The 26,141-nt window shown below is 43.5% G+C and overlaps 1 protein-coding gene across 1 annotated transcript in view; it reads left to right on the top strand.

The window, feature by feature from the left end:
* The window catches only part of GRPR (gastrin releasing peptide receptor), a 135,079-nt gene extending 110,506 nt beyond the window's left edge, over window positions 1-24,573 (top strand). Inside the window, exon 4 of the mRNA XM_058186014.1 lies at window positions 24,377-24,573. Within this exon, the coding sequence (XP_058041997.1) occupies window positions 24,377-24,437 (61 nt within the window). The 3' untranslated portion in view covers window positions 24,438-24,573. The remainder of the gene's footprint in view (window positions 1-24,376) is intronic.
* The last annotated feature ends 1,568 nt before the right edge of the window (window positions 24,574-26,141 follow it).

Raw genomic sequence — 26,141 nt, 5'->3', positions numbered from 1 at the left:
CCGTCTCCGTGCTATAACTGGGTCGGAAGCCGGACTGGAACGGGTCTAGATAGACAGCTTCCTCCAGGTGCCGGGGGAGCTGCCATGCAACCACACTCTCTACAACCTTCGCCACAAAGCGAAGGTTGGAGACTGGACGATAATTTCCCAAAATAGCTGGGTCCAGGGAAGGCTTCTTGAGGAGGGGTCTCACCACCACCTCTTTCAAGGCGGCGGGGAAAACCCCTTCCATCAAAGAAGCATTTATAATCCCCTGGAGCCAGCCTCGTGTCACTTCCTGAGCAGCCAGCACTAACCAGGAAGGACACGGGTCCAGTAAACATGTAGTTGCATGTAACCTCCCCAGCAACCTGTCCACGTCCTCGAGAGCCACAGAATCAAACCCATCCCAAATAACCTCAACAAGACGAGTCTCTGTCATCTCGGCTGGATCATCGCAATCTTGGTCCAAACTATCCCGAAGCTGAACGATTTTATCGTATAGATAACCGTTAAACTCCTCAGCTCGTCCCTGTAAGGGGTCATCCCGTCCCTCTTGGTGAAGGAGGAAACGGGTCACCTGAAACAAGGCGGCCGGGCGGTTATCTGCCGATGCAATGAGGGTGGAAACGTAGGAACGCTTCGCCTCCCTCATTGCCACTAGGTAAGTCCTAGTAAAGGACCTCACTAGTGTCCGATCAGCCTCGGAACGGCTAGACCTCCAAGTACTCTCTAGGCGTCTTCTCCAGCATTTCATCTCTCTCAGCTCCTCGGAAAACTAGGGAGCCAATTGAGATCTGCACCGGGTCAGAGGCCGCAAAGGCACGACACGGTCCAAAGCCCCAGCCGCGGCCCGTTCCCAGGCCGCAACCAGTTCTTCAGTCGTGCCGTGGGTAAGATCCTCAGGAAACGGCCCAAGCTCCGTCAGGAACCTCTCCGGGTCCATCAGGCGCCTGGGACGGAACCAACGCATTGGCTCCGTCTCCCTGCAGTGGTGAGCGGCAGTCCGAAAGTCTAGGCGAAGAAGAAAATGATCTGACCATGACACCGGTTCTTTCACTATATCTCCTAAATCCAGATCATTTACCCACTGACCAGAGATAAAAATCAAGTCTAGCGCGCCTCCCCCGATGTGTGTAGGGCCATCAATTACTTGAATCAGGTCCAAGGCCGACATAGAGGCCTGGAACTCCTGAACCACCGTTGATGACAAGCCGGCTGATGGCAAATTGAAATCCCCCAAGACCAAAAGTCTGGGAATCTCAACCGCCACGCCAGCAAGCACCTCTAGTAGTTCAGGTAGGGCTGTAGTCACGCAGCAAGGAGCCAGGTACGTGATCAACAGCCCCATCTGATTCCGGTGGCCCCACTTCACAAGGAGGGATTCACAACCAGCTATCTGAGGAACAGTGGACTCCCTCGGCTCCAGACTTTCTTTAATCACAACCGCCACCCCCCCCACCCCTGCCTTGGGCCCTCGGCTGATGAAATGCACGGAAAACCAGAGGGCACAGTTCAACCAGGGGTACACCCCCTTCTGTGCCCAGCCAGGTCTTCGTAATGCCCATAAAGTCCGCAGACTCCCTCTGAATAAGGTCACAAATCAGGGGAGCCTTATTGACCACGACCGGGCATTGCAAAGCATTAGCCGAAGACTCAGGCTCTGAGGGTCTTGACCATCCAGGGAACGAGTAAGGACTGAGGGGCCGGAGCTTTTAGACATCGAACACGTGCTCCCGAAGAACGATGCGGCCCCCTGCCTCCGCCATATCTGCCCCTCCCACTTACCGTACAGATGGAGTAGCATTCTCTGCTCTGTACAATCCCCTCCCCCCCTGTCTTTGGACCAGATAAAATAGTGTTGTGAGCAAGCGCTGGGACTGGACATACCCTCCCCGATGGGTTACTCCCCCCACCCGTCAATCCCCTCCCCCCCCTTAAAAACCCCTTATTTAAAAACCTATTAAAAAACCCCCAAAGATTCTTCTTCGATGCATACCACCTCTCTGGGTCCCAAGACCCTTCATTAAGGTAGGCCCTCGATAAAGCAGAGGGCCACTCCTGCGAGGCGGGGGAACCTCGCAGCCGTAAGAGCTCAAGCACCGAGTAACTCATAAAAATCAAATAACAGCAGAAAAAAGGGTGTTCCAGGCCGGCAAGATCTCTACAGGTGTAATAAAACCAACCCCACTGTCTGTATAAGATGTATTCAAACTGGGATCGAACTGTCCGAAGTCCACTGATGGAATTAGCGGACCGGTACACCGCTGCCAGGCAATCACCATAAGGAACGGCCAGTCTTTCTGCTACTATTGAGGTGAATATTTTATAGTTGGCATTTAATAAGGATATGGGTAGGTTTTTTAAAATTTGTGTTAAATCTGAGTTCTCTTTTGGTACCAAAGTGATGTTAGCTTCCATCCATGATTTTGGTATCTTTGCTTCAAATAGAACTGCATTGTATAACTCTAATAATGATTGGCCCAGAGTATATTGTAGCGCTTTATATATTTCTGCCAGTAACCCATCTGGACCAGGTGTTTTGTTGCTTTGTTGTTTTTTTAATTGCTTCTGCTAGTTCTGTCATTGTTATCCTCTCGTTCACCATAGATTTTGTTGCTTCTGGAACCTTAGGCAAGTTAGCTTTTTCCAGGTATTGTAATATATTTTCTTCTGGATGTTGCTCATCATCATCATATAGTTTCCTATAGAAGTCCTGGATAATATTCTTTTTTTCTTCAGTTTGATAACGTGAAGTTCCATCTTTGTCTTGCAATTTACTTATTCATTTTTTCTTTTTCTCCTTTTTCAGTTTGTAAGCTAGCCATCTCCCTGGCTTGTTTGCATTCTCAAAAAAGTTTTGTTTCATATTTTTTATATGTTGTGCCAGGTCTTCTTTTTCAAGGATGTTCAATTTGTGTTTAGTTAGTTCCATTTGCCATTTTATATTTATTTTTCGTGGTTCCTTTTGTAACTCTGCTTCAAGTCTTTTATATTCTTCTTCTAAAGTTCTTTGTTGTTGCTTCTTCATTTTATTTTTCTTTGCTATAGATGTTATAGGAACTCCTCTCATATATGCTTTTGCTGTGACCCATAGGTTTTGTAATGACATATTTTCTTTCCTATTTTCTTTAAAGAAGAATCCCATTTGTTTTCCAACATCTGACTAAATTCTATATTATTTAATATTAATTGGTTCAGAGTCATCTTGTACTTTTCTTTCATCCTTTCCAGCTATTTCTCACTGGATTGTGATCTGCCCATAGATTTGTATCTATTTCTACCTCATATACATTAGTAATTAATTTCATTGACATCCACACCGTATCTATTCTGGACCAGGATTGAGGTCTGTTAGAATAAAATGTGTATTGGTTTTTCACCTGGTTACTCTCTCTCCATACATCTTGCATGTTTAACTCTTCTGCCATTTTAAAGAAGGTTTATTTATTTTATTTATTTATTTATTTATTTTGTCACAACAATATATGTAGGTATCATACAAAAATATTATATAGTATATAAACACATATATGAGTAAATATAAGGAGGTATAAGCATATATATATATAGAAAGAAGAAAAGAAAAACAATAGGACAGGAACGGTAGGCACGTTTGTGTGCTTATGCACGCCCCTTATGGTCCTCTTAGGAATGGGGTGAGGTCAATAGTAGAAAGTTTTTGGTTAAAGCTTTTAGGATTATGAGAAGAGACCACAGAGTCAGGTAAAGTATTCCAAGCACTGATGATTCTGTTACAGAAGTCATATTTTCTGCAATCTAGATTAAAGCGGTTGACATTAAGTTTAAATCTATTAGTTGCTCTAGTATTATTGCAATTGAAGCTGAAGTAGTCTTTGACAGGAAGGACATTACAATAGATGATTCTGTGAGTTAGACTTAGGTCTTGTCGAAGGCGACGGAGTTCCAAGTTTTCTAAGCCTAGGATTTCAAGTCTGGTGGCGTAAGGTATTTTATTGTTTTCAGAGGAATGGAGAACTCTTCTTGTAAAATATTTCTGGACACGTTCAATTGTGTTGATGTCAGAGATGTGGTGAGGGTTCCAAACAGGTGAGCTGTATTCTAGAATTGGTCTAGCAAATGTTTTATATGCTCTGGTTAGTAGTGTGGTGTTTTTGGAAAAGAAGCTACGCAAGATTAGGTTTACAACTCTTAGAGCTTTTTTTGCTATGTAGTTGCAGTGGGCTTTGGCACTTAGATCATTTGACATGAAAACTCCAAGGTCTTTAACGGGATGGGGGTTGTCTGTAAGGTAATGTCCATCTAGTATGTACTTAGTGTTTGGGTTCTTTTTTCCTATATGTAAGACTGAGCATTTGCTGGTTGAAATTTGGAGCTGCCAATTTTTAGACCAAGCGGTTAGATGATCAAGGTCGTTTTGAATGATAGAAGTATTGTCTGTGGTGTTAAATAGTTTGACATCGTCAGCAAAGAGAACACAATTACTTGAGATATGGTCACAAAGATCATTAATGTATAGTATAAAGAGTGTTGGTCCAAGGACGCTGCCTTGAGGAACGCCACTCTTGACAGGAACAGGATTTGATAAAGCATTGCCAATTTTGACCACTTGTTGTTTGTTAGATAGGATCCTTCCCTCTTCAGCATTATATATTTGGTTAGCCTGAATTGTTTCTTTAACATACAACACCACACCCCTCTTCTTTTGTTGTGATAATGACACAAATAATTTCCCCAATTTAGAATATTCCAGTAGTTGTTTATTTTTTTCTTTTATATGGACTTCTTGTAGTGATATTATGTATAGATTCAACCTTGTAATTTATTGAAGGTTTTCTTCCTTTTCATGGGTGAGTTCAATCTGTTAATGTTTAATGATAGTATCTTAAGATCTTCTTGCATTGTTCTATCTATATCTGGGTCTTATATTCCTTGTTATTCTTATTTCTCTTGGTTCTTTGGCTCTTGCGCCATTGCTCTCTGTTTGGTCCCTTTTCTCTTTTTCACTTTCCTTTTGCTGCAGTTTATTTTCTTCTGTAGCAGGCATCCTTTGATCTCTATCTTCTATTGTTTCCCTCTCCTCCAGTTCCTCTTCAGTACTGAAATGGTGATTGTAAAACTCCATCGCTTTATCCAGTGTGTCCACTCTATGTCTCTTTTCATGCCTGAAATCCTGAACATTCTTATGTCTTATACGGACTCACACAATTTTAATCTCATATCAGCGTTAGATTCATTTTCAAACAATAAATTATGCCTAGACTATATGAAATCATATTGTTCAATAGTGCCTCCGTATGGGCACCAACTCTTCAAAGGTTGAGGGTTGACAAATTCAAACTAATGTTAAGAATGTAGGATACAACCATTCTTTAAAACCTGAAGCCATTGACTGGAAATTATATGATCAACCAATTCTCTAGTATACTCCAATTTTCTTGTGTACTTTTGATTTTTAAAATATTTTAGTAATATCAAATTTTCAATTAAGATAAATACATTTTGAAATACATTCAATGTCTCTGAAGTTGTATGAGCCTGCTGTGAACTATTTTGCCCGTATGAGTTCTTTGTACAGATAATAGCCACATAAACAGTTGGTTGCAGCTGCAACCTTGCAATTGTGGATGTCACCACATGAGAGAAAAGAAAATGACAGATTGAAAAAATGAGCAAGTCCTACTTCATAGGAAATACAAAGGATTCATTTTCAGCCATCATGCAGAAATTGTTTGCTTGTTATCGTTTTAATGATGTATTTCTTTATCTTTCAGCAAGCTAAGCATTCTGGAACAGGAAATCATATTATTGGCTTTTCTATTTGTAGAAAAAATTATTTTATTGTAAAATAGGGGTAACAAATATGGGCTGCAGCAAAGTAGTCCCAAAAATGTAACTCTTTGCTGCTATCTAATTGACACAGATTTTTGCAGCCTGGATCTGGTTTCCTTATTGTAAGGAGCTATATCAATTATAATCTCCTCTCCACATCAATAAATAAATGTTAATATATAATGTCAGTCTACACAAGTCCTTGGAATAAATCACATCAGTGACTATGTCTCCTGCTTTAAATAAATTATTGCAGTGAAACTACAATTGTCACATCTGCAGCATAGATCTCTGTGATGACAAATGAATTCAGCTCTCTCAATAGTGCCGAATGCTCCTTATATCATATCTGCAAAAATTAATCTGCCCAAATGTGTTAGAGTTAACTGATTGTATAGATTTGAATTATACACTAGCTGCAGATTACCATCTGTCCTTCATGCTTTTTGAAGTCCTTTTCTAAATCTTCAATAAGAATTCTTATGAATGTCCTTGAAATATTGAACAGAATGTATTTATTGGACTGCCTGGGGAATATTCACCTTCTAACTATGCTTTCTTAGAATTTGGCTAATCAGCATAGTGTAAGTCAAACTGCAAGTTTCAAAACATGAAATGAAACATGCTATACAGGAAATTACATTACAATGAAATTAAGTCACAGATTAATTCAACCAATTTAGCAACAAATTGTAGGACATTGGTTCTTATCAAATTAATTAACTAGAAAGATTTCATTATAGCTATTCTTAGATCCATGACTGCACAAGAATTTCCATCAAACAATTCTCACCAATGTGTTCTCATCTCTTCAGACTGTTTTTTTCTTTTTGCTTCATTCATTCCTCCTTATATAACATCACCATGAGTCACAGATCTTGTATTTTCAAGATTTAGATCCTTTTAAAAGGCTAATAAGTAAATGAGGAACATGCAGAGAAAAATCTAAAAATCTAAATTTGTTTTATTACATTCTTCATATAGTCAATTCTTTCTCCTTAAAAAAAATCTTCCAACATTTTATTCCAGCAATATAATGATTTAATTCACTCTTTTCAAGTGCATTTGTCAGAGTGTGCACAGTGTGACTATTTTGAGACAACCCAGGAGCAAAATACAGTAAACAGAGGTTTGTCTTTCAAATAGTGGTTATCTACAAGGAATATATACATACACATACTAGGCAAAGTCAGGCCATCAATCATCAACTATAACATGGAAGCACACACACACACACAGAGACACCCTCACAGGGCCTCTCTTATATATACAGTCTCTTAAAGTTGTATCAGTTAAATAACCCTGCTAGCCCATTCTCATTGCATCATCATTTCAATATTACAGCATTACAGTAGCTGTTCAGTTATTAAATCATTACCTTAACACCACTCCCATTTAAAACTAAACAACTTTAACATATTCATGATGCTTTCTATCTCTATTATGTTCACGCCTCCTGCTTCGGTTTCTACTCTCACTGCTACAAACACTACTAGTACCATTACTACTACAGCTGCTGGAACTGCTCCTAGTTTCATTTTTTAATGACTCCGTACAATCTGTTTCTTTAATTTTCATTACATCCTGCTTATAATCTCTTTGTTGAATAGCTTCACTTTCTGTTTTCACTAGCTCAGTTTCCTCAGTTTGATTTCTCTGCCTGCCTGACATTCTCTTTAACTTCCTCCATTTATCTTGTTTTTCCTTAGGCAATGACCATGACCATATCTCTTGGTACTAATGGGGTTCATTATGAATACTACCTACTCTAACCCCACTTGCAGTGAACTACTCAGGAGGTATACCTTTATTACACCTTTCAGATATAACTCCTAGGTATAACTCTGTTTGTTTGCCTTGAGTTTTTCTTACTTACAGGATACATCCTGGACTTTGACTCCTTACAAACAGTGCAATGTAAATATACATTGCATTTCTTTATGCTAAGTCCCTCAGCTAGGTCTGACATCTTCTGCAGTACTCTAAAACCTGCATGCACCAATCTTCTATGCAATAAATGTACACAATTGTCATATGTGGGAGTGTTTGTAAGTGTTTGCGCACAACTATTCTCCTGCCTTTCTAGAATGTACAGATTATACTTCTTAACCCCTCATGCACTAATTCTTCCACCTTTCCTGATGGAGTACTGTCCTTCTACAAACAGTATTTCATAACCTTGACTGTCTAACCTGGAAACACTCAACTGATTATGATCTAGGTCAGGTACATATAAGACATTGTCTAATGTTTCTCCTATCTCAGGCACATAGACTTTACCTTCCCTTTTAACAGCAGATTGTTGACTATTGGCCAAACTAACAAATGTTTGCTTAGCTGGTCTCAAGCCAGAAAATCTTTGTGCATTATTAGCAATATGCTGACTCGCCCCACTGTCCAACACCAAAGTATTCCTGGTGTTTTCAAATGCTGTTGCTGCCAGGGAAAACAATGATGAAGAAGCCCTCCTCATGTGTTGAATAGCCCTATGCCTTTGTCTTGCTGCTCCTCTGTTTCTCCACTCAGGGGAGTGTCTCTAGAGATGCTCTGTAGAACCACACATGTAGCAATACTTCACTGTGTAAACAGTCTCAGCCATTCTGCTTGTATCTTGGGATGTTGCAGATGTTGGCCTGTGCTGAGCATTATCCTCTCCAGCCGTTTCTATTCTTCCTCCAACAATCAGCCAGTTAAATACATCATGGTTAAGTCTCTCTCTTGCATGGACTCTAAGCTAGTTACAAGAATGTCTCATGAAGCGTCCAACGAACTGAGCACCACAAATACCTTGTATGTCTCAATAAACATCATTCTTCTTTCCTCTAATTCTAGGAATGTCTTTCTCATAGCCTGTAGATGTGTGGACATGCTCTCCTCCGGTTTCAGTTGTGCTTTACAGTCTCCTTGTCAGCAACACTTTACTGGTTGCAGTCTCTCTAACATACACACTGCTCAACACCTCCAGCACTCTTTTGCAGACTGGAGACCCCCAACGTGTATCAGTTGACTGTCCTCTAAAGCCAGAATTATGCTGGCTAATGCCTTTTCATTTCTTCTCCAGTCTCCATCATCCAGGACTGCTGGTAGATCAGTAACTATCATTCACAACTCCTCCCTTCGCAGGTGCATCTCCATCTTTACACTCCAGGAGAGGTAGTTTGTCTCATTCAGCCAAGATGTCAGCTTGACTCATGAGTTAATTAGGGCATCTGTCAGAACCTTGACACGAGACACTACAAAATCTCCTCCCACTATGCTGATGGAAGCCATGTTGCCTGTTTTCATTACAAGCACTAACCACTAACTCACCATGATGCACAACCCCTCTGACTCTGGTGCAAGCTCTTCCTGGGTTTCCCTTCTCTCTGGTTTCTCTAATCACTCTGGCCTTCTCTCTGGACTGGGCCCATAACCTGTCAGAGTGTACACAGTGTGACTATTTTAAGACAACCCAGGAGCAAAATACAATAAACAGAAGTTTATCTTTCAAATAGTGGTTTATCTACAAAGAATATATACATACACATACTAGGCAAAATCAGGCAATCAATCATCAACTATAGCACGGAATCACACACACACACACAGAGAGAGACTCCTTTACAAGGCCTCTCATATATATACAGCCTCTTAAACTTGTATCACTTAAATAACCCTGTTGACTCATTCTCATTGCATCATCATTTCAGTATTACAGCATTACAGTTATTAAATCATTACTTTAACTGTTTTCATATAACATCTACTTCAGAACCTCTGCAAGATCTAGGATAATGGCATACGTTCAGCTGTTTCTTGGCAGATACAGTTTTGGAAAGTGTTCCTTAAAAATAGAGAAATCTGACAACCATTGTACAAATACTATAAAATAATTATGGGGGAAATGCCATAGCTTAATAGTAAACTGCAGATGATATTAATTTAGACACAAATGGAATATTATATAGAATCCCAATTTACAGTACATTAAGTTACAATTTACTTAACTAAAATTTCTTTCATAAGACACGATTGAATTCCTAAATCACATTTAACAATAAATCTTGAAGGACAAGCTATAATGGATGCATTGTAGACAACCAAATGATGACTCAAGCAGTGTGTGAACAAACATGTCTGCCTTTTTTATTTTCAAGATAGAGGATCTTAAATCAGCATCTATTCATTTTATGGTCCTTTGAGTAAATTCTGCTTTACTGTGGATAAGTAGGTTACACCAAAGCATCAGTTATTAATTTAAATAATTATTTAAATTATTAATTTAAATAAGGTCACAATATTTGTTTCAGAGCCTAAAAGTAGTCCACCATTAACTCTGAGTTCTGAATTTAAAATTTGATTCAAAAATAAATGATAGTCTTTATTTTTCCATAAACAGAATATCAGATACTTTAAATTTACTGGATAGAAATTTACAGATTTACATAAATTTAGACTGATAGAAGTGATAGCTACAAAGGCTTTTCACAGTAACAATCCATGCTGAATTATAACTCTTCTTGAGATCAAAAAGAATTTCATAAGAAATTTGTGGTATGTCATTGTGGTTTTTTTAGTTAAAATGAAAAGAATTAAACTCTTATTAGGTATCTCTTTACTAATGAAAAGCTTCTATCAACAAAATGGAATAGAGTATAATTTTAATTACAACAATCTTTTCTATAATAATATGGCACTCCTAGATTTGCTCAATACAGTATGGAAGTACTTCGAGGAAATTTATAAGATATAATTGTTTGCAGGAAAAATGAGAATATCTAATAGCATCCCTTTTCCATTCCACCATTCATCCATGTGGTAAAATAGTTTTATTTTTTCCTTTCAAATAACTTTTTGAATGTCAGCCATTAAATGTTATCTATACACGCCAGGCATTGATGGGATACAACGGACATCTCCTTACTTTTTGTTACATATAGTGACATGAAATAAAACCGAGATGTGACAGCTTTTATTAATAAAATTTTCATTAAAATTAGCCTTTACATTTACATAGCTATTTTTTTCAACTGGAAAGGTTGCAAAATATTAGAGAAATGCTGGCAACCACATCGTATGAGAATTCTGTAATACTCCACACTGGAACTTTTAAAGAAAATATTAGATAACCATTTGTCTGAAGTCTGAAGGGTTTCCTGCCTAAGCAAGGGATTGGACTAGAACACCTCTAAGGTCCCTTCCAACTCTGTTATTCTATTCTAATTCAATATAATGTAAACACAAGCAATAGAATATAATCCAACCAGTGCCTTCAACTTTAAAAGAGCTGATTTTAACAAACTCAGAGAGACTCTAAGCAACGTTTCATGGATAAAAATCCTAAAGGGGAAAACAACTCAAGAAGTGTGGGAAACACTGAAAAATATCATCATAAAAGCCCAGTTCAATACAATACCACAAAAAAAGAAAAACAAGAAATCCAAGAAAAAACTAGCATGACAGTGTTGAGGGAATTATTTGTTTAGCAGAGTGATGGCGTTCGAGAAGAAACTGTTCTTGTGCCTAGTTGTTCTCATGTGCAGTGCTCTATAGCGTCATTTTGAAGGTAGGAATTTATATCCAGTATGTGAGGGATTTGTAAATATTTTCACAACCCTCTTTTTGATTCGCGCAGTATACGGGTCCTCAATAGAAGGCAGGTTGGTAGCAATTGTTTTTTCTACAGTTCTAATTATCTTCTGAAGTCTGTGTCTTCTTGTTGGGTTGCAGAACCAAACCAGACAGTTATAGAGGTGCAGATGACAGACTCAATCATTCCTCTGTAGAACTGGAATCAGCAGCTCCTTGGGCAGTTTGAGCTTATTGAGTTGGCGCAGAAAGAACATTCTCTGTTGTCCTTTTTTGATGACATTTTTGATGTTAGCTGTCCATTTTAGATCTTGAGATATGGTAGAAACTAGACATTTGAAGGTTTCTACTGTTGATACTGTGTTGTCTAGTATTGTGAGAGGAGGAAGTATGGAAGGGTTTCTCCTAAAGTCTACCGCAATTTCTATGGTTTTGAGTGTGTTCAATTCCAGATTGTTCTGGTCGCACCACGAGGCTAGTCATTCAACCTCCCGTCTGTATGCGGATTCATCATTGTCTCGAATGAGACCGATCATTGTTGTGTCATCTGCGAACTTCAGTAGTTTAACAGATGGATTGTTAGAGATGCAGTCATTGGTATACAGAGAGAAGAAAAGTGGAGAGAGAACACAGCCTTGGGGGAGAGGGGCTGTGCTAATTGTACAGGTATCTGATGTGATTCTGCTTAGCTTCACCTGCTGCTTCCTGTTTGTTAGGAAGCTTGTGATCCACTTACAAGTCTGTTCAGGTACCTGTAGCTGGTTTAGCTTATTCTTTGACAATTCTTTGACAAAGTGACTAAATTACTGTGTTTCCCAAAAAATACAACCTTCCCCAAAAATAAGTCCTAGCCTGATTTTTTGGGGTGGGCCTAATATACACCCTACCCCAAAGATAAGTCCCAGTGAAGGAGTGGGTGTGGCTAGCACAAGAAGCAGCCCTTCCCTTCCCTGGTTACCTGATGGCTGCTGGGCCCCTTAACCGCAGCCAGCAGATAAGCTGATCCAATGTGGGCTGGGAGTTCTGTCTTTCCAGGTGCCTGGAGATGTTTCCAGCACACTCTTGCTAGCCCCATCCCTGCCCATGGCACCAGGCAACCTTGCAGCTGAGGGCCCCTCTGCTTCACAGCTCAGCTTGTGGCTACAGAGCAGGTTTGCGCTCCACCATCCTGGAACTTGGATATTGCTTAGGCTGCTGCTACAATGAGTCAGAAAGCCATGTGGCCCATCAGAATTGGCTCCCCACCCCGCCTCTAACCAGCTGCTTCTGCTTGAGAAAAGGACGAGCAATTATAGAAGATTGTGGAAAGAGTGCACTTATGATAGAAGCCAAGCACACCGTCCTTTTCAAGAGATCAAATGTCTCTCTGTATGAGAGAGAATGAGAGACAGAGAAAGAGAGAGGGAGGGAGGGAGGGAGGGAGAGAGAGAGAGACGACAGAGTGGAGTAACAAGAATTGCAGGCAGCACTGTTTGAAAGGGTTTCCTCCAGGGTGAAATGCGATCCAGTAGCGATGAGGGTGGGTAGTTCGAGAACCAGTAGCAAAAATCCCTGCCTCCCCCCATGTCCACCCAATCGCCCGGTCCCCACTTGCCTTCTTGGCAGCTTCCTGCTTCTTTCGGTCTCGCTCACTATTCCGGCCTTGCTTTGGCTGCTGCAATCAATTGCATCAGTTAGCAACTGAATCTGCCTGCCTGCAATCCATCTCATCAGTGAGCAACTCAATCTGCCTGCCTTTTCCCTTGTATTAGGTAAGTGGGGGGGGGCCTTTAAAAAAATAGTTAATTGGGGTTTTTTAGGAGTTTTATTTTTTTTTAGACATAGCAATTTAAAGTTAAGGAAGTTTTAAATTTAGCTGGTTTTATCTAAAAATATAAATAAAATAAAATAAAATATTTGTGCAGCTTTCTGGGGTTTGGTGTGTTTCTGCAGTGTTTCACTCTAACTACACAAACACACAAAATCTCACAAAGCTTTATGTGGCATTTTCTGTGTGTATGTGAGTCAGTTGTGTTGTGTTGTGTTGTGTGTGTGTGTAAAGTGTGAAAGTTGGTTTTGGGACTTTTTGGGGCTGTGTGAGGTTTCTGCTTGTTGCAGGGGCCATTTTCGGTGAAGTACAGCTGCTTTTACATTCTGTGTGTCAGCTTTGTTGTGTTGTGTTGTGTGTGTACAGTACCCTTTGGAAGGCCAGTGCAAGGCGTGAGGTGCGTGGGTTGTGTTGCTTGGCTTCCTGCTGCTTTTGCAGCTGCAATCGGCTGCAAAAGTGGCCACACTTGCTGGAGGCCACAGCCTGATTGACACCTGTGAATCAGGTGTTTCATGGATGATAGGATAGCCTGCTGCAACCATTTGGGAAGCTGACACAAGGGGCTGCTTACCCTGCCCCCCTACCTCATACCAGTAGATTGGGGGGGGATATGTCCCCAAAATAAGGCCTAGCACTTATTTTGGAGGTCCAAAGAAAATAAGACCCAGTCTAATTTCTGAGAAACAGTAATAGACCAGTGAAATGCTGTGGACATAGTATATTTAGACTTCAGCAAGGCTTTTGACAAAGTAGACCACAACCTACTACTTGCTAAGCAGAAAAATGTGGGATAGACAGCATCAGCACCAGATGGATTTGTAACTGGCTGATAAACCGTACTCAATGAGTAGTCCTTAATGGCACCACATCCACATGGAAAGAAGGAAACAATGGGGTACCACAAGGTTCTGTCTTAGGCCCAGTACTCTTCATAAATGACTTACTTGAAGGAATAGAAGGGGGAACTCATCAAATTTGCAGATGACACTAAACTGGCAGAAATAGCCAACACCTCTGAAGACAAGCTCAGGATCCAAAAAGATCTTAACAGACATGAACCAGTGGTGGGTTGCTACCGGTTCGGACCGGTTCTTAAGAACCGTTGGCAAAAATCTGGCCAAGTTTGTAGAACCGGTAACGATGCCCAGCTGGCCATGCCCCCAAACCAGTTCCCTTGGCCGAAGAGGTTGTAAAAACAAAAGGTTTTAAAAGGCTCCTCTGGCGATCCCAGCTGAATTGCCTGATCACCAGAACCTTTAAAAAACATGTTTTCTACAAACTCTTCAGCTGAAGAGCTTGTAGAAAAAATCCTTTTAAGAGGTTTTGAGCTGCATCAGGCAACTTCAGCTGGGATCGTCAGAGGAGCCTTTTAAAATCTTTTTTTCCTCTGGCGATCCCAGATGAGTTTCCTGATCATCACAGGTTTGTAAGAGGTTTTTACAACTTCTTACAACAGTCCCCACCATGCCCACCCAATCACCCACTCCCCCACTTACCTAATTACTGCTCCTTTCGAGCTGCAAAGCCATGCTTTACTTCAGCTTCTGCAATCAGTTGCATCAGCTAGCAACTCAATCTGCCTGCCTGCAATCCATCTCCTCGGTGAACAACTCAATCTGCCTGCCTCAATTGGGTAAGTAAACTATTAAAAAATAGTTGGGTTTTTTTAGACAGCAATTAAAAGTTAAGGAAGTTTTAAATTTAGCTGTTTTTATCTAAAACAGAGGTCTCCAACCTTAGTAACTTTAAGGCTTGTGGACTCAGCCAGCTTTCCTGGCTGAGGAACTCTGGGAGTTGAAGTCCACAAATCTTAAAGTTACTAAGGTTGGAGACCCCTGATCTAAAAAATAAAATAAAATATTTGTGCAGCTTTCTGAGATTTGGTGTGTTTCTATAGTGTTTCACTCTAACTATACAAACACACATAATCTCACAAAGCTGTATGTGGCATTTTGTGTGTGTGTGTGTGTGTGTGTGAGTCAGTTACATTGTGCTGTGTTTGTGTAAAGTGTGAAAGTTGGTTTTAAGCTTTTTGTGGCTGTGTGAAATTTCTGCTTGTTGCAGGGGCCATTTTGGGTGAAGTACAGCTGCTTTTACATTGTGTGTGTCAGTTGTGGTGTGTGTGTGTGTGTGTGTGTGTGTGTTTGTGTGTAAAGTGTGAAAGTTGGTATTTGAGCTTTTTGTGGCTGTGTGAGGTTCCTGTTTGTTGCAGGGGCCATTTTGGGTGAAGTGCAGCTGCTTTTACATTGTGTGTGTGTCAGTTGTGTTGTGTGGGTGTAAAGTGTGAAAGTTGGTTTTGGTACCTCTTATTGTTTTGTTTACTTTATTATTTTTATTATTTATTGTAATTGGCCACGCCCACCCAGTCACATGACTGCCAAGCCACCCTCACCCAGTCACATGACCACCAAGCCATGCCCACAAAATAAGCCACGTCCACAGAACCGGTAGTAAAAATATTTAGAACCCACCCCTGACATGAACAATATCTATCCAATAAAATGAAACGAATAATAAAATAAAATGAATAATAAAATGAAATTTAATGTAGAGAAATGTTTTAACCTGGGCTGGAAAAGCCAAAGGTACAAGTACAGATTACGCAAAACCTGGCTCCAAACAGTAACTGTGAGAGGGACTTTGGAGTTTTAGTGGACGATCACTTAAACATCAGTCAGCAGTGTGCACAGCAGCCAAAAAAGCTACCATAATACAATTCTTAGTTGTATAAACAAAGGCATAGAATCAAAATCACATGAAGTATTAGTACCACTTTATAAAGGCTTAGTAAGACCACACCTGGAATACTGCATCCAGTTTTGGTCATCACATTACAAAAAAGATGTTGAAACTTTGGGAAAAATACAAAGAAGAGCAGCTAAGATGATTAAACGCCTGGAGACTAAAACATATGAAGAACAGTTGGATGATTTGGATTTGGCTAGTCTAGGTGAGACATCATAGCAATATTCCAGTATTTGAGAGGCTGCCACAAAGATGAGGGGGTCAATTTATTTTCCAAAGCACTGGAGGGCAGGACAAGAAACAATAGATGGAAACTAATCAAGGAAAGAATCAAGCTGGAAATGAGGAGAAACTTGTGAGGACAATTAACCAATGGAACAGCTTGCCTTCAGGCATTCTGACTGCTTCATCACTGGAGGTTTTTAAGAAGAGACTGGACAGTCATTTTGTTGTGACCCAAGTTCCTGGACCCGGACTCCTGGACTCGGATGATTCAGAAAGTGAGGGAGAAGACCTGGCCAGCCCTGCTTCTCATGAGCCCTTTCCCTCCCTGGCACCCACTCAAAGGGAGGAGGAGGGGCCGGCAAAGCCTGATTCCATGGAGCCTCCTTCTGATTTGGCAACACCCCAAGAACAGTTTTGGAATGATGCAAGATTACGAAGACGTGATCGGCGTGCGCAGCAGCAGAAGAGTTGGGACAAAGCCAAGTCATAATTGTCATGCAGTGACATCTGCAGAGACTATAAATAGGAGGCGGGACTTCCTGGTTTTTTGTCTTGGACAAAGTAATGAATTTGCGCGGGCAATCTGTATCAACGGAGGGAAGAATATATTCATGAGTAATTCTGGCCTTATCTGTAATTTCCTTGTTATCTCCAGAAACTTGGCAGGCCCGTGGGTAGACGTAGCCAGGACATTTATATATATGTAAATAAATCAGAAAAGAGGCCTCTGACTGACTCTTTGCTGGGAGTATTGGGGGAAGGGAAACAGAACATTTTGTCCAAGACCTGACTAAAACATCTTCCACCAAAGATGGACCAGCAGCAGGTACAGCAGCAGTTAGAGCAGCTACAAGCGGCTAATCAACAGCTCCAGCAGCAAGTGGCTCACTTGGCAGGCCAACTTGCTGCCAGGAATGTGCCTGCCGGCCCCCATCCTCCCACCTCCTCCCGGCCGCAAGTGCCCGATAACCGTGCCGGATAAGTTTTCTGGGCAGCCTGAGATGTTCCCGACCTTCTTGGGACAGTGCCAGCTCTACATGGCTATGAGGCCAGAGGATTTCCCAGACGACCGGGCTAAGGTGGCCTTCGTGATTAACCTTCTTTCCGGCTCGGCTGCTCGATGGGCCACGCCCCTCTTGCTCCAGGACAGCCCCCTGCTGGCGGACCAACAGCGTTTTTGGCAGCACCTGCGCACCATGTATGAGGACCCCGTTCGAATGCTGATGGCAACCAGGCGCCTTAAGGAACTCTGTCAAGGGAAACGCCCCCTGCAGGAGTACATCGCCGAATTTCGTCTTTTGTGCCAGGACTCTGACTGGAATGATGCAGCGCTAGTGGACGCGTTCCAGGAGGGACTCTCAGAGGAACTGCAAGACGAGCTGGCCCGCGTGGAGGCGCCGCGGACCCTCGACAACTTGGTGCCCATTTGTCTCCGCCTCGATGCCCGTCTGCAACGGCGACCGTCCCGTCGCACCCCCCGGGACCCGCCGTCGACATCTGCACCCCCACTTCCTGCACCACCAGCACCCAGGGTCGCCCCACGTTTTGTAACCGCTGCGGAAGAGCCCATGGAGTTGGGAGCGGCCAGACCTCGCCTGACAGCCCAGGAGCAGAACCGGAGGCGCCAAGGGGGATTGTGCCTGTACTGTGGGGAGCCCAGCCACTTCGCCGCTTCTTGCCCCAGAAAGCGAAGTGGGGCACGCACGCCGGTCCCCGAATCACAGCGTGACCAATCGGGAAACGGAGCAGGCCTGACCTCGGGGAAACCCTAGGTCGGGCACGTACTAAGCCCCCACTGGACGCTATGGAAGTAGACTCTGGGCCCCTCGGCATCTGATTCTGGACACACGGATATGGTTGGGGAACCAGTCGGACGGGCTCCAGGCGCATGCGCTGGTGGACTCAGGGCCACAACAAACTTTATGGACCAGGCCTTTGTGACCCAGTTTGCGGTCCCGTGGTTCCGTGGACCCTCCGATGCGGTAGAGACAATTGATGGGCGAGAACTGGTGTCCGGCCCCATTAAATTCGCCACCCAGCCTTTGCGCCTGGCTATTGGGGACCATGAGGAGGCGATCCAGTTTTATGTCACGGCGGACCTTCATTTTCCTTGGTCCTTGGGTTGGCCTGGCTTTGGACCCACGATCCTCAGGTGGCCTGGTCGCGAACGCCATCTCTTTCCCGAGTCTGCAGTGCGTCGATCACATCCGCCACACCTGTGCCGCCAGAACGCCCCACCGCTGCCATCACCTTGCCTCCTGAGCTGACGGACTTCGCCGACGTGTTCAGCGAGAAGGAGGCGGACCGACTACCCCCGCATCGGCCCTACGATTGCCCCGTGGACCTTCTGCCCAACGCACCACTGCCTGTGGGACGCCTGTATTCCATGTCGGAGCCCGAGTTAGCCGCCCTCAGGGACTTCCTGGACAAAAACCTGGCCCGAGGGTTCATCCGGCCTTCAAAGTCCCCTCTCTTGGCCTCGGTCCTCTTCGTGAAGAAGAAGACAGGGGACTTGCGCCTATGCTGTGATTACCGCCGGCTAAACGCCATTACGGTGCAGAATCGCTACCCCCTGCCGCTCATCCCGGAGCTACTGGAGAGGTTGCGGGAGGCCATGATCTTCACCAAGCTCGATCTCCGGGGGGCCTACAACCTGGTGCGGATGTGAGAAGGAGACGAATGGAAGACGGCATTCGGCACCCGATACGGACACTACGAATACACTGTCATGCCATTTGGGTTGACCAACGCTCCCGCCGTTTTTCAGCACTTCATGAACGACGTGTTCCGAGACATGTTGGATCGGTTCGTGGTTATCTACCTGGCAACATCCTGTTTTACTCCCCGTCCAGCGAAAGCCACCTTCGACACGTCGGTCTGGTTCTGCAACGCTTGGAGCAACAACTCAATGCGGCTGGAGAAATGCGTCTTCTTCCGGACTTCCATAGAATTCCTCGGGCATATCATCTCGCCCGAGGGCATAGCCATGGACCCATGTAAAGTAGAAGCTTTGTGTAGCTGGGAAGCCCCTCGTCGGGTGAAGGATGTTCAGCGCCTGCTGGGCTTCGCCAACTACTACCGGACCTTCATCCCGGGCTTCGCCACACTGACGGCTCCACTTACCCAGCTCCTCAGGAAGAAGGTTGCGTTCCGGTGGGGTCCCCCGCAGCAAGAAGCATTCACAGCCCTCAAGAAAGCCTTCGTCACGGAACCCGTCCTGAGGCATCCCAACCCGCTCCGGCCTTTTGTGGTGGAAACGGACGCGTCCAATGTGGCTCTGGGAGCGGTGCTGCTACAGGCTCCGACGAATGGCGGCACACTTTTTCCCTGTGCTTACTACTCCCGGAAACTCAATCCTTCCGAGCGCAACTACACTATCTGGGAAAAAGAGTTGCTGGCTATCAAGGCTGCATTCGAGGCTTGGCGACACCATCTGGAGGGGGCCCGACATCAGGTGGAGGTCCGAACGGACCATCGGAATCTCGAGCACCTCACCACAGCTCGGAAGTTGAACCAGCGGCAGATCCGGTGGTCGTTGTTTTTTGCCCGGTTCAACTTCCGCGTGACCTACATTCCCAGCGGTCACAACCGGAGGGCGGATGCCCTGTCCCGCAAGCCAGAGTACCTCTGCGCCAAGGACCCCCTTCCTCCACGGACAGTGCTGCCGGCAGAAGCCTTGGCCGCACATCTCCTTGGACCTTGGAGGAGGACTTACTCAAGTTTCGGGGGCGATTATATGTGCCCACAGGACCACTCCGAGCCCTCGTCATGACCCAGTGCCACGACAACCCTGCAGCAGGACATTTTGGGTTCTTCAAGACCCTCCACCTGGTGACACGGACCTTTTGGTGGCCCCGAGTGCGGCATGATATACATGCCTACGTGACATCCTGCTTACCGTGCCGGCAAGCCAAGACCGCCACGGGGGCACCTCCCGGGCTCCTCCAGCCCTTGCCGACACCCGACAGACCCTGGGGGGCGATCTCTATGGACTTCCTGACAGACCTGCTGCCGTCCTCTGGGTTCACCACGGTGCTGGTGGTGGTGGACATGCTCACCAAGATGGCACACTTCATCCCATGCCGCGGACTGCCCACAGCCGCAAAACGCCCGTCTCTTTCTGCAGCACATCTTCCGCCTCCATGGTCTACCGGACAGGGTGGTTTCGGACCGCGGAGTTCAGTTCACAGCCCGCTTCTGGAAGAGCCTGATGGCCGCGTTGGAGGTGCAGGTATGTCTGTCGTCATTGCACCATCCGGAGACCGACGGGGGTACAGAGAAGGTCATCGGTATACTGGAACAGTATCTCCGTTGCTTCATCAACCAGCAACAGGACAACTGGGCCGACTACCTGTCCCTGGCGGAGTTTGCTTTTAACAACTCTCAGCACACCTCTACTCAGATGACCCCGTTCTTTGCCAATGTGGGGTACCATCCGCGGCTCTTCCCTCTGGCACCACCGGACTCTCCTGTTCCCGAAACGCAGACCTTCCTGACGGAATTGCATGCGGTCCAACAGTTGGTACGTCAGCAGCTGAATTGGGCAAAGGAGGACTACAAACGGTCCGCCGACCGCTCCCGACGGGCAACGTCCCCGCTGGCAGTTGGAGACCGGGTGTGGCTCTCCACCAAACACCTCCCGTCCGACCGCCCGGTAAAGAAGTTGGACCACCGATTCATCGGCCCGTTCCCTGTCGAGGCAGTCATCAACCATTAATCACATTTTTTAATCACATTTATGTATTCCTACCGACTGACCCTGCCACGATCCATGCGGATCCACCCCATTTTTCACCGGTCCCTTCTGGTTCCTGAGGCCACACCGAGTCCCCTTCGATGTCCAACAGCACCCGTCACTGTCGCCGAGGACGGATCGGAGGAATACGAAGTCCACAGCGTACGAGACTCCTGCTGGCTGAAGGGTCGTTTCCAATATTTGATCGCGTGGAAGGGATACGGGACTGATTTCTCCTGGGTAGATGCCTCCGACGTTCATGCCCCTGACCTGGTGCAGGCCTTCCATGAGCAGAACCCAGCCCGACCGCATCCCGATCGTCAGCCCCGGGGGAAGGGCCCTGCGGTGAGGGATAGTGTTGTGACCCAAGTTCCTGGACCCGGACTCCTGGACTCGGATGATTCAGAAAGTGAGGGAGAAGACCTGGCCAGCCCTGCTTCTCGTGAGCCCTTTCCCTCCCTGGCACCCACTCAAAGGGAGGAGGAGCCTGATTCCATGGAGCCTCCTTCTGATTTGGCAACGCCCCAAGAACAGTTTTGGAGTGATGCAAGATTACGAAGACGTGATCGGCGTGCGCAGCAGCGGAAGAGTTGGGACAAAGCCAAGTCATAATTGTCATGCAGTGACATCTGCAGAGACTATAAATAGGAGGCGGGACTTCCTGGTTTTTTGTCTTGGACAAAGTAATGAATTTGCGCGGGCAATCTGTATCAACGGAGGGAAGAATATATTCGTGAGTAATTCTGGCCTTATCTGTAATTTCCTTGTTATCTCCAGAAACTTGGCAGGCCCGTGGGTAGACGTAGCCAGGACATTTATATATATGTAAATAAATCAGAAAAGAGGCCTCTGACTGACTCTTTGCTGGGAGTATTGGGGGAAGGGAAACAGAACACATTTGTCTAAAATGGTATAGGGTATCCTGCTTGAGCAGGGGACTGGACTTCCAGCTCTTTTCTGATTCTGATACTCATATTGGTTAATGGGACATGAAGACGAGAACTAATACATTGGCTATGTTAATCCTTTCTGGTCTGTGTTAGGCATTGCCCTACTATTGAAGAAAGAAAACCAAATGAAAGTCAATTTTCATACAATCGTGAGAATGATTTAATTTGTAGGAGTTACTTAGGCCTACTCTGCTTGTTGCACTACTTAATCATTTTGTTTCTTCTGTCAGCTAGAATGTTTATTTATTTATATCCCATCTTTATTATTTCTACAAATAATTAATAGCAAACATATCCAACAAAAATCCCTTCCCCTATTTTCCCCGCAACAACCCTGTGAGATGAGTTTGGCTGAGAGAACGTGACTGACATAAGGTCACTCAGTTGAATATGCCTTCCTTTAAGTTAAAAGGTAGACCACCTTTAAGAACCACTTCTTGTTAACTGTTCAAAGTCTTATTTAATAACAACTCATTCGGTGGCCACACTTACCCACCTAGCAACAGCCATTCCTGGCTCTGCAGCAACTTATTTGCCTGCTAAGCTGCTTGAAACTCACTTAACATCCTATGATCTTCAATGAAGGACAGCAACAAGGAGTGTTGGGTTTGCTGTTACTAAGTGATGTGGTCATGTGATTTCACAGTTTACAAATGCATCACTTAGCGATAGAAATTCTGATCCCTTAACCGAAGACTACCTGTATATTTGAGGAGCTGACATTCTTCTAAGTAATATCCTTCCAGCAGGGGTGAAATGCTCCTGGTTCAGACCGGCTCACCCGATCCGGTAGCGATGGTAGCTGGTGGTTCGGAGAATCAGTAGCAAAAATCCCTGGCCCCGCCCCCTGCCCCTGCTGAGCCATGCCATCATCAGAGTTTTTTTTATTTTTAAAAGCATTTTTTCTTCAGCCGAAAACATGCCTTTAAAAGTAAAAAAAAAAGCCTTTAATGATCCCGTGGCTCAGCTGAGATTGTCAGAACCCTTTAAACTCTTTTTTAAAACAACCTCTTGGCCAAAGAGGTTGTAAAAAAAAAAGGTTTTAAAAGGCTCCTCTGGTGATCCTAGCTATTCGTTTTTGAGCTTTGTGTGGCTGTGTGAGGTTCCTGCTTGTTGCAGGGGCCATTTTGGGTGAGGTATAGCTGCTTTTACATTGTGTGTGAGTCAGTTGTGTTGTGTTGTGTTATGTGTGTGTAAAGTATGAAAGTTGGTTTTTGAGCTTTTTGTTGCTGTGTGAGGTTTCTGCTTGTTGCAGGGGACATTCTGGGGGAAGTACAGCTGTTTTTACATTGTCTGTGACAGTTGTGTTGTGTTGTGTTGTGTGTGTGTGTAAAGTGTGAAAGTTGATTTTTCAGCTTTTTGTGGCTGTATGAGGTTCCTGTTTGTTGCAGGGGGCATTTTGGGTGAAGTGCAGCTGCTTTTATATTGTGTGTGAGTCAGTTGTGTTGTGTTGTGTTTGTGTAAAGTGTGAAAGTTGGGTTTTGGTACTTTTTATTATTTAGTATACTTTGTTTATTATTTTTATTATTTATTGTTATTGGCATGCTGACCCAGTCATCTGACCACCAAGCCACACCCACCAATTAAGCCACACCCACAGAACTGGTAGGGAAAATTTTTAGATTTCACCCCTGCTTCCAGTCCTTTGAAGTGACTTATCATATTTTCCTTCAGTCATTTTTATTCTTCAAGCCAATTTTACATAACCTCTCCCAACACTCTCTTTGGGAGACTGATTTATAAATTTCTGAACATCCTCACTTGCTACTTTTAAAGTTTATTCTACTTTCTTTTAGTCTTTCTTAAAATTTATTTCCCAGGATTGGAAATAATACCAATGTGGGCTCTGACCAATATGGGCTCTGAACAACACATAAAGTAGAACTTGCTATTACTTGTTATGTTTCTGTTGGCTTTCCCTTTAACAAATTGTTATTTTAGTGACTATATCACATAGTTTCATCATAATGGATTTGCAATCAATCAGTAGATCTTTGTCACAAGCCAACTATTCTCCATCCCATACCTGCATATTTGATTTCTAATGTTTCTAATCCCAGAACTTTTGTGAAAATTAAATCATAATAATGAATGAAATACTTTAAATATTTAAGAACATATAAGGGGCAAGCTAGGGATTTACAACCTTTGAGGTGAAGCTAAATGTTTGCTATATGCTTTTGAGTTAGGTGCCTTAGGCTACAATCCAAAAGTAGATGTAGCCAAGACAAAAAATTAAATTTATTTAATTGAATTAACGTTTAAATGAAAATGACAATTACATTCTTTATATTTACGAAAAAATCCTCTTTTATACATACAATTTTGAAAAATTACATGTAGTTGTATGCTACAAGCTACAATGTATACATCCATGACAATAAATAAAGATCTATCAAATATCTGTTGGATGTTGATCTTGATGAAGTGTAAGTGTGAAAATAAGAACATTTCCGGAGCACTGGAACGTATTTACAGAGTCCAGAGAACTGTGATTCATGAAAAATGCCCTGTCTATTCCATTGAAGGTGTTGTTTTCATATTTTATGGCAGGATTAGGTCATCTGGACCCTTCCAAGCAGCTTGGACTTCAATTCCCACTATTTCTAGCTAGTATGCCAGCTGGATATCATGGGAACTGTATTCTAATACATCTGGAGCATAGAAAGATGTTTAATGGTGCCTGCTAGACTGAATGCCAATTAGATGCTGCAAAAAGCCCATCTGCTACATGAAGCATGAATCTTTCTTTTGAGCACATCTACATTTTAAATGTACCCAAGTTACTTCAGTGTTGTGCCTGACTATATCAGTCAATGTAAGCCATTTGATAAACCAAACTGGAAAATGTATCTTCAATAAAGCACTTTTGGAAAATAAAAGAGTTCTTAATGGTAATTGATGTGCAGCATACTAACAATAACACTCCTCTGGCAGTGGCTGGGTAGTGACAGTCTTTTATTTGGTGCTTCTTAATCTAGCTGATACTTTATCTCATGCCTGACTCTGAATCTTGAATTAGGTTCCAATGATCTTGACAAATTTGCAATAGAATCAATGTAAATAGAAAGTGTCATTTTACTTTCTCGTTGCTCCCTCCCCCTGGTATTCAGCTAATTAATTTGCCTGCAGGCTTCCAAGACAGGCAGGCTAGCCTACCAATCTTATTTTATGGTAAAAGTCCACAATACAAATGTCAATACAAAAACTGCAGAGTTGGATAGTGCATAAAAATCCACAAGAAAGATGGATGGAGATAGAGATATAATGATGGTTGATATATGATAGATATGAGAGAGGGGGGGAAGGAAGAGGGAGGGGGAGGGGGAGAGGGACAGGGAGAGAGATCAGCAGACCATTTTTTATTGATTGATAAATACTATACATACATCAATACAAAAACTGCTGAATTTGATTACATAGAATAAGCAATAGGATTTCAATTTTAAACAAAGGAAAACAATAGCAATTAAGTAAAATTTACAACTTTTTTTGAAATTACCCTTGACTTGTCAACTAAAAGGAAAGGAATAAAGGTGTTTTCTGAAAAATACACAGTGGTAAGAACAGAGATTCCTGCTTGGTCAGGATTAAGGATCACCCAGGTCTCCTTTTGTGTCTATACATTAGTGAATATGAAGGTTACCAAGATCTTCATATTCTTCTAAGGTTCTACCTTAATCAGTGTTTTACTGTTATCTCCCAGGCTCCACAAATTCTCACTGAAAAGAGCAGCCAAGTGGCAAATTGAATTCTGGTTGCTATTGGGGAAGCAAATGCTAGGTCCTTTCTACTGGCAAAAACACTTTAATGTATCTGCGGGGTATAAGAAAGGTATGACCATTCAAAGTTACAGTAACACTGAATGAATGTTAATTATGCCTGTTCCTGGAAGTTTTGGTCATTCCAGCATCACCACAGCATCACTACAGTCACACAATCAAAAATGGGGTGCTTGGCAGTCCGCTTATACCACAGGGTATAATTCACACACCCTCTTCTCTCCCTCTTTGTCCTTTGGGCTGCCCTACATAGCAGCACTCCTCAGTGGCAGCTCTGAAGCTGAGGTAGAAGCCCAGGGCCTTCAGCAATTTCCTTGCTACCACCACTGAGGTGTACCACCTCAAATCCCATGCCATGGCCAGGTATCCCAGTGCCTCAGTGCAAAGCCCTCATACATCCTATGCCCCAGACCCTGCCACACCGAGCTGACCTTTGTCATCTTCATCCCATTTTTGACAAGGTATGTCTGGCCTGGCCCTATACAAAGCAGCTGCTTGCTGCACCAGGCCACATCATTCTACAAATAGTTTCTCAG

The sequence above is a fragment of the Ahaetulla prasina genome, chromosome 5 (assembly GCF_028640845.1).
Source record: "Ahaetulla prasina isolate Xishuangbanna chromosome 5, ASM2864084v1, whole genome shotgun sequence".
NCBI classification, from domain to species: domain Eukaryota; kingdom Metazoa; phylum Chordata; class Lepidosauria; order Squamata; family Colubridae; genus Ahaetulla; species Ahaetulla prasina.
The sequence above is the reverse complement of the archived record's forward strand: the minus strand, read 5'-3'. Positions and strand labels throughout refer to the sequence as shown.